The following is a 14,957-nucleotide window of genomic DNA, read 5'->3' on the forward strand; positions in this document are numbered from 1 at the left end:
TTATTTACAGTTTTTTTTTTTTTTTTTTTTTTTTTTTTTTTATTTTTTTTTTTTTTTTTTTTTTTTTTTTTTTATTTTTTTTTTTTTTTTTTTTTTTTGTAATTAATATTATTATTTTTTTGTATATACTTTGTTCATCTGACCGTAAAGTTTGGGGTTCAGAAGTGCCTGTTTTCGGGGGGCCTGTTTCTGGTTTCTGCGTCCCGGAGCGCAGGGAAGAAGAAGAAAAAGCAGAGGAAGAAGTTCGCACCAGTTTTTGCCTCCAATCCAGAGGAGGTTTCAATAGCAGCGGCGCGGCAGGGGAGGGACGCACTGCCAGCACTCGGGATACCCACTCAGTCACACACACGCACACACACACATTCTCTCTCTCTCTCTTCCCTCTCTCTCTCTCTGTCTTTCTTAGACACACACACAAACACACTCCTGCCCACTGGAGACCGGTTAAATCCGCAAGAAAACTGCAAACGCGCATCAGAGCGGTCGCTTAATCCGATTGATCGGTCCAGACAAGACGCGTGAAAACTGGAGGAACTACTGGTCACCGCAGAGGACAACTTGCTCTTTTGATTTTTGTTTTTCTCCCCCTGTGAGATCGGGGTCATTTTTTTTTTCACATTTTATTTTAGGGGAGTTTTGGTCAACAAGAGGCACCAGAGGTAAGGCTGATGTGAAGATGTTTTATTTTTTTTTTTTAATTATTTGGCTATATGTCTGATTCGGGATTAATATATATATATATATATATATATATATATATATATATATATATATATATATATATATATATATATATATATATATAAACACACACACCAGAAAACTTTTTTTTATTTCTGAAACTTTTCTACCGCTCCCCCCTTTTTTTCTTTTTGCAGCTCTGTGTTTCTATATTTAAGATCAGAGCCGATCGGACTTCTTGTCTGGCAATGAGACAGAGAGCGGAGGAAAAGAAGATTTTTTTTTTTTTTTTGCGGCTTACAACTGCGGGAAGTGAAAAGTTTCAAACGCACATGAAACCAAGCCCCGGCTCGCATGCCGTTTTAATTTTGAGTTTATCTTCGGGTTTGGCACGGCAACACACGGTGCGGATGAGATGATGAACTTTAGAAAAATCCTCTTCGCCTTTGTGCCTGCCTCCCCTCCCTGTCGGACGGGTTCCCATGCTCCCAGGGGTGACCCAGCACCCAATAAAAGGCGATTTATCATTACGCGCAGGACGTCTCCAAACTCCACGCGCGCTGCTTCTGATATTTGCTCCCGTCATAACTTTTTAGTATCAAAACTTTTTTGTCCCCCCCCTCGCTTCTCCCCCGTCCCCCAAAAATCAAAGTTGAATGCGTTAATTTTTAGTGTCACCTTTGGCACCTATGGGTGCGTTTGCGCACCTGTGACAGCGCAGTTCGGGATGAAAGGAGCCCTTAAAGCGGAGCTACACTACAAAAACCGAACTGTTACGATTTAACCAAGATATTCGGCGCGTACCTTTCATTTAGGTAGATCTTAACCAATAAGATCTTTTGCAACCTTAACCAAGTTTTGAAATGTACTTACCAGTCCCAATTAGTTCAAGTCTAACTAATTTTTATGTTCCAAATTAATTGTCATTGATTAGTCAAATAAATTTTGATTGGTGATAGCTGTTTGACTTTATGTTGACTAACATAAAGTTTTTGAAAAAACTGTAATATTCACCAAATGATGTTTTACTAAATCAAATGAAAACATCGACAGCAAACACCAACAGGAGAATCCCACGAAGGTTCTCAATCGAGAAAAAAATACTTCCTTTAATTACATTATAAACCTGGAATTTCTGATCAATACCAAGAACACCTGATTAAGGACGATACAACACAAGTGCTTTACAGATGCAGAACTATGTAACTTTGCTGGTCGTTAAGAAGAAAACCTCGTCACTGTTACTTTCATGAAGTCCTCACTTGTTACGGAGAAGCAGAAACTAAGACTAAGCCGTGGTGAAGGCATAAAACTTCATTAAAACCAGTTTCAATATGGTGGCATGATGGCTTTTTCTTTCTTTACCATAGGACCGCAGATTGGAGTTTGTTGGCAGTGAACCCGTCTGTCAGTGGCTTGCTAGCTGTCAGACCTGCTAGCATGTTCAACACGACATGCAGCGGGGTCAAAGTTTTGTTCCAGCTCAAAAAGTTTCTCAACCACAATTCTTAAACTTTTAAGTTGGAATGCCATGCCCAAGGCGTACCCCGCCTCTCGCCCAATAACCGAACCAACATCTTCAGTTAGCCTGAACAGTAGAAATTCCTTCATAAAGTAAACGCAGCTAATGTTCCCGCAGTGGAAATGAATTCTTACAGTGGTATAAAATTTTACTCCGAGGAAGAACACTGTGCAACTAAAACCTCTTATGACGATTGCTAACTTTTACGAAGACGATATATTCATTTACGTTACAACCCACATGTACAGCGCCGCGTGCCATGGGTGATAATAAGGTTGTTAATTAGTCAAAATTCAATCGTCTCCAAAATTCTGTTTTTACAGTGAACTTCTATTTATTTTTATTTACTTTTGTTTTACCTGCTGATGCGTTTTTGATTCACTGAAGCAATTCATTGCAGCTCTGACACTTTGTGTTGTTTTCCTCACCCGGTCCATCTGAGAGCCGCTCTGTCGGTGTTTAATGAGGGACGTACACCCAGGAGAGCACAGGGAGCTGAATAACTGTATTTAGCCGGGTGAAGACACACCGACTCCTCTTTAGCTTTCTCTGGAGAACGAATCATGAAGAAGGAAAAAAAAAAAAGAAAAAAAGTGGTGGTTGGGGTTCGGTAGAGTTGGATGGGGGGGGGGGGGGGGGGGGGAACAGTCCTAAAATGGGAAGGTCCGCGTCGCATACCGTAACTAAACCGTGATTTGCATATGAAAACTCTGGGGCTGAAAGAATTCCACCAGTGTTGCTGCTGCGGTCGCTCGCTTGCGTCCTGAGAGGTGACAGGTTTCTGCCTGTGTGTGCATACAGTCTCCTTTGCTTTTCTGTCACACATCCAGAGTCAGAGCGTGCAAGTTTTTTTTTTCCTTATTTCCTAGTTAAATTATTCATTATATCTCATGTGCCTCCTGACCCTCCGAACCCCACCCACTGCCACGCTCACTTTGCGAAGACCCTTATTATTCTCCCTCAGACGGACTGCTTTTTCCGTGCTCCACCTATCTGCTCTCTCACACATTCACACACCATCCAGAGTGATGGGCAGTGGGTGGATGACTTTCCCATGAGGGGGGCATTTTGTCTTGTAATCTACAATCACCCTTGTGGCAGTCACAATGCCAGCCACATCAGTCAGACTCAGTTCCTTCTGAGTGGATGCTTAAAGCCCACCCCGACCCCTGCTCAGAGAGGGGGGCACATTCCAGGATGCGAAAACCCCAAGGTCCGACGTCGGGCCGCGCAGAGAGCAAGGAAGGAGCAGGGGAGAGAGAGTTGGAAGGAAAACCGAGCTCCCCCACTTCCATGACAGCGGCGAGCGGTTCTGATCATGTGGACGCGGTTCAGAAACTCAAACTGTGAGTGATGTTGTGGATGGCGAGGCGACAGCTCCTGAGTGATGATGTAGACTTTGTGCAGAGGGTGGAACAGTGCAGTTTGATGGTTTGGATGCACTGCACTGCACACACACACACACACACAATCAAACACAAGATTAAAGTCTCCGTTCTTGGCTCCAAAGTCCCGAGCACACCACAAGTCTCTACCAAACCATTAACGAGCTGTTCTCGCTGTCCAAGAGATCCAGACCTGATTTGGTTTGGCCGTTTCTTGCGCAGGTCCGGGGTCCTGTGCAGTTTTTTTTTCTCTTCTGTCTTTGACTCTTGATCTTCCTCTCTCTCTTCTTCCACTCCATCACCAATCTACCATATTGCGCTGCAATTCCCCACGTTGGCCCTGAAGTGACAGCGCTGATGGAACTCTCTGCACAGCACCCACCGTAAATCTGCCCCCACAGACTTCCTTTAAGAAAACACACACACACACACAAATAGAGAGAGAGAGAGAGAGAGAGAGAGAGAGAGAGAGAGAGAGGTCCCGTGTGGGCCCCCGCCAGGCGTCTTGTTGGGTGGAATCCGAAATGTGTCTTTATTTGTGTAAAAATTAAACTGCCTTTTATTCCTTCCCGTTCTGTTAATGAGCTCCATGTGTCAGCAGGCAGGAAGCTTATCCATATTGACAAGGAGCTGGAAGGAAGGAGGGAAGAGGAAGGTTGGAAAAAAAGAAAGTAACGGGAGGAAGGGGAGGCCGAGAGCAGATTGGTGAGCACATGCAGCAGGGAGAAGGAGTACTGGACTTTCTTCTTAGGAAATATCTAACTTATTAGACATACTGACTTGAAATTCAGCATGTATGTTGACAATAACCCAATCAATCCACACGTACAACACACTCACAAGTTATTTTCAAAGAAAGTGGATTGGTGCAAATTACAATCAGTATTAGCCCTACTGGATGGCCTAGACAAAGGTTTCTCAACTCCAAGGACTGCCACGAGACGGATGACGGGTGTAAGCATCGGGCTCTCTCGAAACCTTCGCAGCCTTCTTGTTGGTTACAAGCGTCAATTGAAACCTCTGAAAGTTCCACAGAGTCCCTTAAGGGCCATAATCCAGAAGTGAAAGGAATGAAATTGTTACCGCAGACCAGTCATGGGAAGCCAGAGGGATAATTGGTTGTCCGAGTTCCAATGGCCACTTGCCGAAGAGCTGGAATCAGCATAGTTTTTTTCCCCCACACAAAGAGAATGAGTAGAGCGCTCAACCGCCATCTATACATTTACTGCACGAGACTCCACTGCTGAAGAAAAGGCGCGTTGAAGCCTTTACTTTGTGCTTCAACACATTTGGATGCCATTCCCCAGGGACATGATATTGGGGAGAAATGGCGCCGTACATCACTCACATCACTCCATAGACACCATGCTCACTGTGAAGTTTGGAGGAGACTGAATAATGATATTTTCTGCCCCAGACTTCGTAGAACTGAAGAAAGGGTAAACAGACAAACGTACCAAGACAGGAATCGGTTGCCGTTTTTCAAAAATGCTCGACCTGAAATGAAGATGCAAGAAATGGATCCCTAATACGCAGCCAAGGAATCCCTTAACTAGCTACAGACAAAGAAAATAAAGCTTATAGAGTGGCGCAGAAGATTAGAGTCTTCTGAACAGTCAAGATTTGAAGACAGCTGTCTGGAGGAGTGGGTCAAAATCACAAAATCTGATTCCAGAGAGAAATTCAAGCTGTCGTCATCAAGAGATGCTGTTCAACCGTACATTTAAGTAAACAAGTGCAACATATTTCTTTCTGTTATTCCGCCTCATCACACAAAACTTTACTTATGTTCTAATTTGGGATGATTGCTTTGTATGAGTGGTTTGCTTGATAATCATTTAGTGTCCATTTAGAATCCACAGCACGAACGTTTCATGTGATTTGCTTTGTAAAGTCCTCAAATCACAGCAGGTCAAAGCTTTTCCAAGTGTCATTCCTCAAAGAAAGGGTGTGGAGATCATTGTTGAACTTTTTTTTTTTCCTGTTACTGTAGATGTTGACAAGACTGTCATGGAAACAGAGAAATGATGACCAAAGTGCTGTGTTTTGTCCTTTAATCCTATTATATGGGCCCGCTTAGGCTCCAGAGTTTGCCCATTATAAACACACAAGATGGTTTTTTTTTCCCGTCCTGAATTCCTGTTGATTCCCACAAAAAAACAAAACGAATGCTATAAATATATAAATAAGCAGACCAAAAGCAGCGGGGAAACAAAGTTAACACGATTGCGGGTTAGTTCGTCTTAAAATGATTTGGTCTTCAAGATGGACTCAATTCTTCTGTGTTCTAATTAAACATTGCACTTTATTTCTTCCAGATGCTGCTTCGCTTTTAATGTGTTGTTTTGGTAGGTTAACTGTAGAGCACGGGTGTGTGTGCGTGCGTGTGCGTGCGTGTGCGTGCGTGTGTTTTGGGGGCCTTGGGAGGGGGGTGGACAGCAGGCTCGTATGCAGAAACGGCCGCAGCCTGGACCGTGTTGACACTGCGACAGTCCGTGCGACTGCAGTGACCCGCCGCAGCTGCTCTGACATTCAGATGTCATCCCTCTGCGATATACAGTGCGCTGCGATGAAGGAGCGAGTGTTTTTGGTGTCTGTGGGAGAGGTGTCACACATGAGGAGCGCTCTGAAGACACCTATCAAATGTGCTAATGACAGGGGTGATAAAATACTTGGAATATGAGCCGGGTGACATCAGCGCGTTGGACCACGGCTGGCGCAGGAGAAGGGGTCCTCGCCATGTCTGTTTGGCGTTTAGGGGATGTTGGAATGACTGGCAGCCGAGGGCAGCTATGCGCATACCGCCTCCCCTGCCGTCTCGAGTATTAATAGACAACGTCTTTGTTCTAACTGACATGGTTATTATTATTTTTTTTAAAAAGCGGAATGAGACGAGCCGAGACGATAAGGATCTCCGCTCTCTCTGTGTGAGTCAAACCTCAAAGTACCACTTAGGTGGTTTTTCTTTTGCTCTCTGATGTCTGGCGGTACAACAGCAGGCTTGGCTTAGACAACAGCCAAGACCGAGACAATGACAGGACCTGTCGAGTTTTTTGTTTTTTTTTAACCCTTGCCTGCACTTTTAGAAGACCATAATGAAGAAATAATAAATTTTTTCAATGGAGGTCCATCCTCATCACTTTAAATCCTCAGATGTTTACTAATCTGCCCCCCATTTACAGTGACGGTGAAAGAAACCGCAAAGAATCGAAAAGGGAAAGATGTGTGTGCACAAGTGTTAAAGGGATTATTTGCTTGATGGAGAGGAAAAAAAAGAATAAAGGAAAAAAAACCCTGAGATCAACAGGCGAGGGCGGGAGTACTAGAGAAGGAGAGAGGGAAAGAGGTCATTAAAAGGACACCATCTCACTTGCAGTAAATGGCAGTAAAGTATCTGGCTAATCTGCCATCATTACGCTGATTAAATCACCGAGGATTTGGCGTTCCCATCAGCTGCAATCAATGGGGCAAAAATCAATAGACAGGCGATACGCGAGAGGCTGTTTGGCCTTGGTTAGCTGCACCTCGCCCAGATCGCTGCTCCAACTGCGGACTGCGCCACCAGCATTTTTATATTGGGTTCAATAAAACTTAAACGACATGGACCGGAGCATTTTATGTTGAGGGTTTTGTGAAATACTGCAGTGTGGTTCCCCGGGGGCACGAGGTGATGTCTTTTTCCTCTCACACATTCCCACTTAAAGTATAATCAATTCTCTCTTTTGGAGGAGGCCTGGGGTTCTCGTTAGCACTCCGTTTTTGGTGATTCTCACTGTGATTTGGGATTGTCATTCACAAATTCATAAGAATTTTGCTCAGTAGAACTAAATTCCATGTCACAAGTAGGTGATGCCAAATTGCTGTGACGAAATATTAGGAAGTCATATTGGAGGTCTTTATTTATGTAAATAGCTCATTGAAAGTGATAGCCAACTCTATAAAGTAGCCATTAATTATTTTGCTAACTGACTTTGTGCAGAACATAAAGTTGAAATTTCTCATATGTCTGTATGCTTTACATTAAACCACAAGCAGTTGTTAAATAACTTAATTTAGCTTACCTTAGTGTTATCAGCTAATAGTAGCTTCTTGCTTTAGTTTTACTTTTCTAAATTGTAATGTTTGGACCTTAAATAATGTTATATTTGTGAGAATTTAAAAAAATATTCATAGATTTAAAGTTGCATAAAGCACTCATTTATATGTACTAACCATAAAACTGGCACCAAAAGTCAGCTAGCTTCACCTAACTCTTTGTTACGAGTGCGTATTGACAGATAAACATGTTTTCATAAAGCAGGAAAATAACAGTAAAATTCAAAAGGCGTGGTTTTTATGACATGTTAAAGAGCTAAACAAGAACAGCACCTATTTATTGCGTTTAGCTGTGTTGTTAGTCGTTAACGGTTAGCCGCTAATGACAGTTTTCGCACAGTGCCTACAAATAATTTGGATTTTGTCTGTCACTGTTACTTTTTTTTCGCTGAGTACTCAAAGTAACAAAGTTAATAAAGCTCCTTCAGTAGTTTTATGATAAGTGTCTTTATTAGTGGACTCTTGTTAGCATAATAGGACTTCCCTTTTTCCTTTGTTGAAACTGTATGGACTATTGATCAAACCGATTGATGACTGGGTATTAGTTGCTACAATGGCATCCTCGTTGTAGCTCAAGAGACTGAACAGAATACTAAGTTCAAGAGAACGAAACATAATATTAAACAAAAGGGCTACTTAGTTTTTACGACCCAGTCTGTAGGCTATTTTTTATATGTCTTTGAAAAAATGACATCATGGATTATTATTTAGAAAATTTAGACAAGATTTATAGAAGTTAATTTCATTGGAGAAACTATTTCTTTAAAAATAGCCTCTTTAGTAATACTCTTTTCATCCGCACCTCCTTTTTCACAAATATTGTTAATGATGAAGCTCCGAAGAAGATGCCAAGTTTAGTTCAGCTAGCAGCTAACGGTTAGCCGCTAATGATACAGTATACTCACAGTGCTTACAAATCATTTGTATCTTGTCTGTTAGCGTTTCTTTTTCTCCTGAGAGGCCAAAATAACACCACAAAGCGACTTAGAAGTAGCAGAAGCCTCTCTGATGGTTTCATGACTGAAGGTCTTCATTAGTGGACTCTGTTAGCATAACGAGGCGACTGCAGAATTATTTCCTTTTTTAAATCAAAATAAAAGCCTCAAACATACATAAAGGGACATTAAGCTTAAAGTACACACTTTTATTTCACTAGATAAATTACAACAGCAAACTTCACGTTGACCAAAAATTTTGTGTTGTTTTAATATCCTGAGATCTTGTCTCTGAAATCATTTCAACCCCATACTGGGAATTCATATTGGTTTTCCAAACATAAGGTGGTTGGTGTCAAGTCAAGAAACAGTAATTTGTGATATGTCTCGGTTCTTATGGTGGCTGCATAAATGTCTGTGTATTTCAGAATGAGGCAGTGTAAAGGCTGGAGCTTAGTGCTGCTGATGGTTTTGGGCCTGGGATCGTTGGCCCAGAAGCTGCCCACGAGAGACGAAGGACTCTTTCAGATGCAGATCCGAGACAAGTCGCTGTTCCACGACTCGTCCGTCATTCCAGATGGAGCTGAGATCAGCGGCTACCTCTTCAGGGACACGCCAAAAAGGTGAGCACTTTGAAGACACCTAGTTTCAGACTGACTGGCATGAACCCAGTGACTTCTTCAAGACTGAATAAAATGAGTCAGTTTCACCTTGAGATTGGCTCATTCATACATGGAAGAAAATATCTCATTTGTGAATGGTTTGTCCCTATAAATAAGAAGGAAGATAAGATGTTTTTCTGTAACGCGATCTATCGAGTCGATGCAGACATAAATAATAGATGAGAATGTCAGTGTGGGAGAGCGAACAAGGTCAGCAGTATAATATCCCTGTGTTCTTCAGTGTTGGTGTCCTAGATGGCCTGTGCATATTGTTTGGATAACATCAGACTATAATGAATTGTAAGCGCCAGTGTTCATTTCCACAGGTACTACTTTGTGGTGGAAGAAGACAACACCCCGTTGTCTGTGACAGTGACACCTTGCGATGCTCCTCTGGAGTGGAAACTGACCCTGCAGGAGCTGCCGGAGGAGTCCAGTGGAGAAGGATCAGGTATAACTTGACATCAGACAGCAGTGGAAGAGGTTAATGACATGCTACGTGGAAATATCGCTATCCCCCATACATAATTACCCTCCGCGCCAATGTTAGGCTTGGTGTTTTGGAGGGTTTTAATTAAGTCACACTCGTAGTGTCTAGTCTGACCACTAATGAGGCATGGGCCTGTCCCAAACTCACGTCTATAATTTCAACAGAGGGCTGTTCTCTAGTCAGCCTTCTGAATCAAAGTCATTACGTCCTTTTACTCGAAGCATTTTTGGCCTTTTCCAAGCTAAATTCTCCTCTTCTCTGTTCTGTCTGACTTCTTTCTGCTATTTTTTCTCTTTTGACTCACTTTAAAACTTTGTCCATGTGGAGGCTGTCCTATGAGCACGAGAGGCCTTGCCAGATGACTAAGGCAGTGGTTTAGACTACAGAAGTGTTATGTGAGCATATATTTGAATGTTAATGCACAAGCACCTGTTTGCGCCTCTGCCATTGTCAGATCAAATACTCTAAAATGAATAAATGGCTAGTAAACTAGTAAGTTTACACAAGCCCTACCTCAGGAGACAAGAATTCACCCTAAACCCAAATAATGCGGAACAATGCCAGCTGGACTACGATTGGGCAAAGTATGAATGTGTGAAACCATAACAACTGTGAAATTGAAGCTTCACACAAACAAATGTATAGTTGGTATAACATTATTTTTATATTACAATGTTGTTGGGTATGACATTTTTAATACATAAAAAAATGTCAACAAAATTTGGAACCGAACATAAGCTCTCAGATGATATCAGAGGATAAACCATGAAATGAAGTCGATGGAATTACCTCATAGACCTCATAGACTGGAATATGTCAAAGCACATATCTGAGAATTGGACACAAACAAAAATAATCAGCAGGACTGAAAAGATCTCAGAAGTCACTAAAGCAGAGGTTTTTTGTTCCCTGGTGGACATATTACAGGGAAGCATCCATAAAGTCAGATATTGCTGACGCACTGCACTAATCAGGTCTTTACAATACGATGACCAGACGGACATGGAAGCTTTAACTTTACCAAAAAGCACCACTGAAAGGGTTAGACCATGATAAACAAAATCCTCTGGTCAGATGAAACTAAAATAGAACTTCATCAACTGGCTAAAAAAATCACTACTGTGATGTGGGCAACTAGACAACATCCAAACATTTAGAGTGTTCAGGACAACCTGTTTTGGAGTTATCTGAACCTGAGAATAGGGAGAGGATTTGTCATCTAATCTGATGACACCAGACACACAGAGGAGTGGTTTTAGGAGCATCCCATGGATAATGCGTTCAAGTGGCCCAACCACAGCCCAGACTGAACTCCAGCTGAACATGGGGAGAGTTCAGACTGACTGAATCCAAGTCGAATGAGCTCAAAAGGCTCTGCAGAGAGGAACTGGAAAGATTATTTTAAAACAGGTGTGCCAATCTTGGAGCGTCTTAGCAAACAACAGACGTTCCTAAGCCTGGACATCAAGGCCAACATGAGGTTGCAACTGTTGCCAAATGCTCTTCAAGAAAAATATTAAACCATTGGTGGAAATACATAAAGAACACTGAATTACCAAGCAGGGGGTAATTCTAAAAACTGTAGAATTATCCCCCTTTAAAACTAAGTAGTGGTTTTGATATACCAAAAATTTGATATATGCCAAAGCTTGACACACTATCAGTTTGTAAAAAAGGTGCTCCAGCAAGAGTCAGTCTTGTGAATTTCTTAATGTCTTTGGTCTTGGTGTCTCCAGAGGGAGGAGATCTTTGAGCATTAATTTTTAGCACTCCACTGAGCACACTCTCTGGCTGACAAACATAATATTATGGTTTCTGGCTTAAGTTGGAGTTGGCGCTCAGACTGTCTCTCTCACATAGGAGTTACAAGGCGTCTCTTTGTGGCACAGCTTCTCTTGGACAGCCAAGTGAATGCTGGCCTGTGATCTTCGGGGATGTTTGGAATGTAAACACAACCGTGATGCGAGCGAGCTCATTATCTATAGGTTTCATCGCAATCTAGCAGCAATAAATTTCTTGTAGTGGATGTTTTTGAATAAAGCATGAAGATATCCTACACTTCTAATCTATATTCATGATAAACTAGCAGAGATGCAACATCACGCAAGGAGCTCATGTTGTGTGTTTGCTTTTCTTTTCCAGGAGAGCCTGAACCCCTGGACCAGCAGAAACAGCAGGTGACTGTGGACGAAGGCACAGAGCTCTTCACCTACAAGGGAAACGATGTGGAGTCCTACGTGGCAACAAGCACGCCCTCTGGTCTCTACCAGCTGGAGTTGCTGTCCACTGAGAAAGACAGCAACTTCAAGGTGTACACCACCACAACTCCAGAGTCTGACCAGCCTTATCCGGAGCTGCCCTACGACCCCCGTGTTGACGTGACCGCGTTGGGTCGCACCACTGTCACGCTAGCCTGGAAGCCGACGCCGACAGGCTTTCTGATGGGCCAACCTGTTCAGTACTGCGTGGTAATTAACAAGGAGCACAACTTCAAAAGCATGTGTGCCGCGGAGGCCAAAATCAGTGCCGATGATGCTTTCATGTTGGCTCCGAAGCCCGTCAGAGACTTTAGCCCCTTTGACTTTGTGCACTTTGGCTTTGTTCCCTCTGACAATGGGTTTGGCAAGGAGAGAGGCCTTACTAGCAACAAGATTTCACGAGCATATTTAGCCAAACCCAAAGCGTCTGACATTCAGAAGGTGTGCATTGGCAACAAAAACATCTACACTGTGTCAGACCTTAAACCAGACACACAGTACTATTTTGATGTGTTTGCCGTGAACTCGGCCACCAACACCAGCACGGCGTACGTCGGAACATTTGCTCGCACCAAAGAGGAAGCCCGTCAGAAGACCCTGGAGCTGAAGGACGGCAAAGTGTCGGACGTTTTCATCAAAAGGAAGGGAACAAAGTTTCTCCGCTTTGCTCCCGTGTCTTCGCACCAGAGGGTGACGCTTTTCGTGCACTCGTGTCTGGACGCGGTCCAGGTGCAGGTGAGGCGAGATGGCAAGCTGTTGCTGTCACAGAACGTGGAAGGAGTGCGGCAGTTCCAGTTACGGGGAAAGCCGAAAGCCAAGTACCAGATCCGCCTTCGAGGAAGCCGGAAAGGGGCGTCCACGCTGAAGGTGCTTGCCACCACGCGGCCCAGCAGCAAGCAACCCTTCCCTTCTCTACCTGAGGACACCCGCATCAAGGCCTTTGACAAGCTGCGCACCTGCTCCTCTGTCACCGTGGCCTGGCTGGGCACACAGGACCGCAACAAGTACTGCATTTACCGAAAAGAAGTGGCCGACAGCTACGGGGAAGAGCAGCGACGCAGGGAGCAAAATCAGTGTGCCGGGCCAGAGACCCGCAGGAAGTCCGAAAAGGTGCTGTGCAAGTACTTCCACAGCCCGAACCTGCAGAAAGCTGTGACAACAGAGACCATCACAGGTCTGGAGCCAGGCAAGACCTACCTGCTGGACGTTTATGTGGTGGGACACAGTGGCCACTCAGTAAGATACCAGAGCAAACTGGTGAAAACAAGGAAGTACTGCTAAATGACTCTGCAAAGAATAAATCTATTATATAAATATATATATATAAAATAAGTTTATTTAACACTAAGTGATATTCTACTAAGAAGTGTACACAGACTGACTACTCATGCAGCTGATGGGCCCATAGTAGAGACTGAACTGTTTGTAGAGAAAGAGAGAGAAATATCAACCTGTATATTTATGTTTACATTTTTATCTCGACGCGTCCGAGAGGCCCGAAGCGCGAGCTGCTTTTCCTACCAGGCTTGTCGTCTCGACATCGAGTTGCCACCAGGGAGGGAGGCAGAACTTCAGCGAAAAATCACATTTCCTCCTGCGTCGGTTCCTGTGTCGCTGCATGACGTTTGCTTTCGTCCGTCACATCCTTCGGTCAGAGTCACGGCGACCGGAGGAGATCCAGAGGCTTCCCGCTTTGTATAGCTCTCTCAACTGCATACTCGTTTCATGTTTTAGGAGAAAATTTAAATTATTTTATACTTTGTGTCTATATTTTTGATCGTCTCTTTTTATTGATGACAGTGTTGGCCGTTCCAGATAATTTCCGGTTTTTATGTGGAAGCTGTAGTTCAAGACATTCCCTTTGTGTATCCCAGCCAGTGTTTTCCTCTAGAGCCCATCTTGTAAATGTATTCGGTTTTGTGCTGGAGATCTGTGTTATTATCACTGTATCACTGTGTGCGTGCGTGCACGTGCGTGTGTGAGTGCGTGCGTGAGTGAGTGTGTCACATGTACAGAGATGTCCTGCCAATATTCATGTACATAAAGCCTAAATATAGAACAAGTAATCCCTGTGTCACCCTGGGTGTCAAGTTCTTTTCACCAAGCAGTTAACATTGCATTCACTGTTACGCTTTAATAACCTTTACTAACTTCCATAACCTGATTTTTATTGTACTCAAAATTTACATCAAAGTAAATGCTTTTATTGAGGTCCAGAAATAATTAATTGAAAAAAATATATATAATTTTCCAGTATTTGACCAACCTATCAATTGGAGTCAATCAAGAAATAGTTGATTGTTCTGTCCAACACATCATTACTCTGCAGTCAGCTAGCATCGTTTGCTTTCTTAACTCATATATAACTTAAAAAAATGACAAATAAAACTAGTACATTATGCCATAAAAAGAGGCCACAATAGCCACAGGGAAAAGCAATCCACTCCCAGGTTTGATTTACTTTTCAACAAACTTGCTGTGATTTGCCACATTTCCGCTACAGGTAAACGAGCAATTACTGATAGTGGTTCACTTACTTGTTTGACAAGTAAGTGAAACAAGTAATGTAACTCAAGTAACTCACTACAAAAAAATACAAACTGACCCTTTACAGCTGCAGCTGGTAACTTCTATAAAACATATATATATATTTTTGCATATTTGTTAAAACTATCGCTATGTTGTGACAGTAGGACACAGATAATCTGAGAAAAGGTCAAGCTTCTCCACTTCCTCCAAAAAAACAAAGAATCAGAGTCAGGAGGAGCATCTCAGCGCTGTCAATCGACCTTGTGAACACGCTGCTAAATGTGCTAATGGCAGAGAAACAACTTGACATGGCTATGGCTATGCTAACGCTGTTGATGGTTTTAGCTTCGCAGAAATCGAGGGAGGGAAGGGCAGCGCTAAGACCCGCCTCCTGGCTCTG

The 14,957-nt window shown here is 43.0% G+C and overlaps 1 protein-coding gene across 2 annotated transcripts in view; it reads left to right on the plus strand.

Annotated features, from left to right (window-relative positions):
• The window catches only part of ndnf (neuron-derived neurotrophic factor), a 19,699-nt gene extending 5,594 nt beyond the window's left edge, over positions 1 to 14,105 (plus strand). The window contains exons 1-4 of one of the 2 annotated variants that reach the window (XM_015043958.1): positions 159 to 659; positions 9,047 to 9,241; positions 9,607 to 9,731; positions 11,913 to 14,105. In XM_015043958.1, the coding sequence (XP_014899444.1) occupies positions 9,048 to 9,241; positions 9,607 to 9,731; positions 11,913 to 13,309 (1,716 nt within the window). In that variant the 5' untranslated portion in view covers positions 159 to 659; position 9,047 and the 3' untranslated portion in view covers positions 13,310 to 14,105. Of the gene's footprint in view, positions 1 to 158; positions 660 to 9,046; positions 9,242 to 9,606; positions 9,732 to 11,912 lie in introns of those variants that run through there. The other variant, XM_015043959.1, reaches the window with a different exon arrangement.
• Positions 14,106 to 14,957: the final 852 nt, after the last annotated feature.

This window comes from Poecilia latipinna, unplaced genomic scaffold (assembly GCF_001443285.1).
Source record: "Poecilia latipinna isolate Pla-1442-1.1 unplaced genomic scaffold, P_latipinna-1.0 Scaffold657, whole genome shotgun sequence".
Classification (NCBI taxonomy): domain Eukaryota; kingdom Metazoa; phylum Chordata; class Actinopteri; order Cyprinodontiformes; family Poeciliidae; genus Poecilia; species Poecilia latipinna.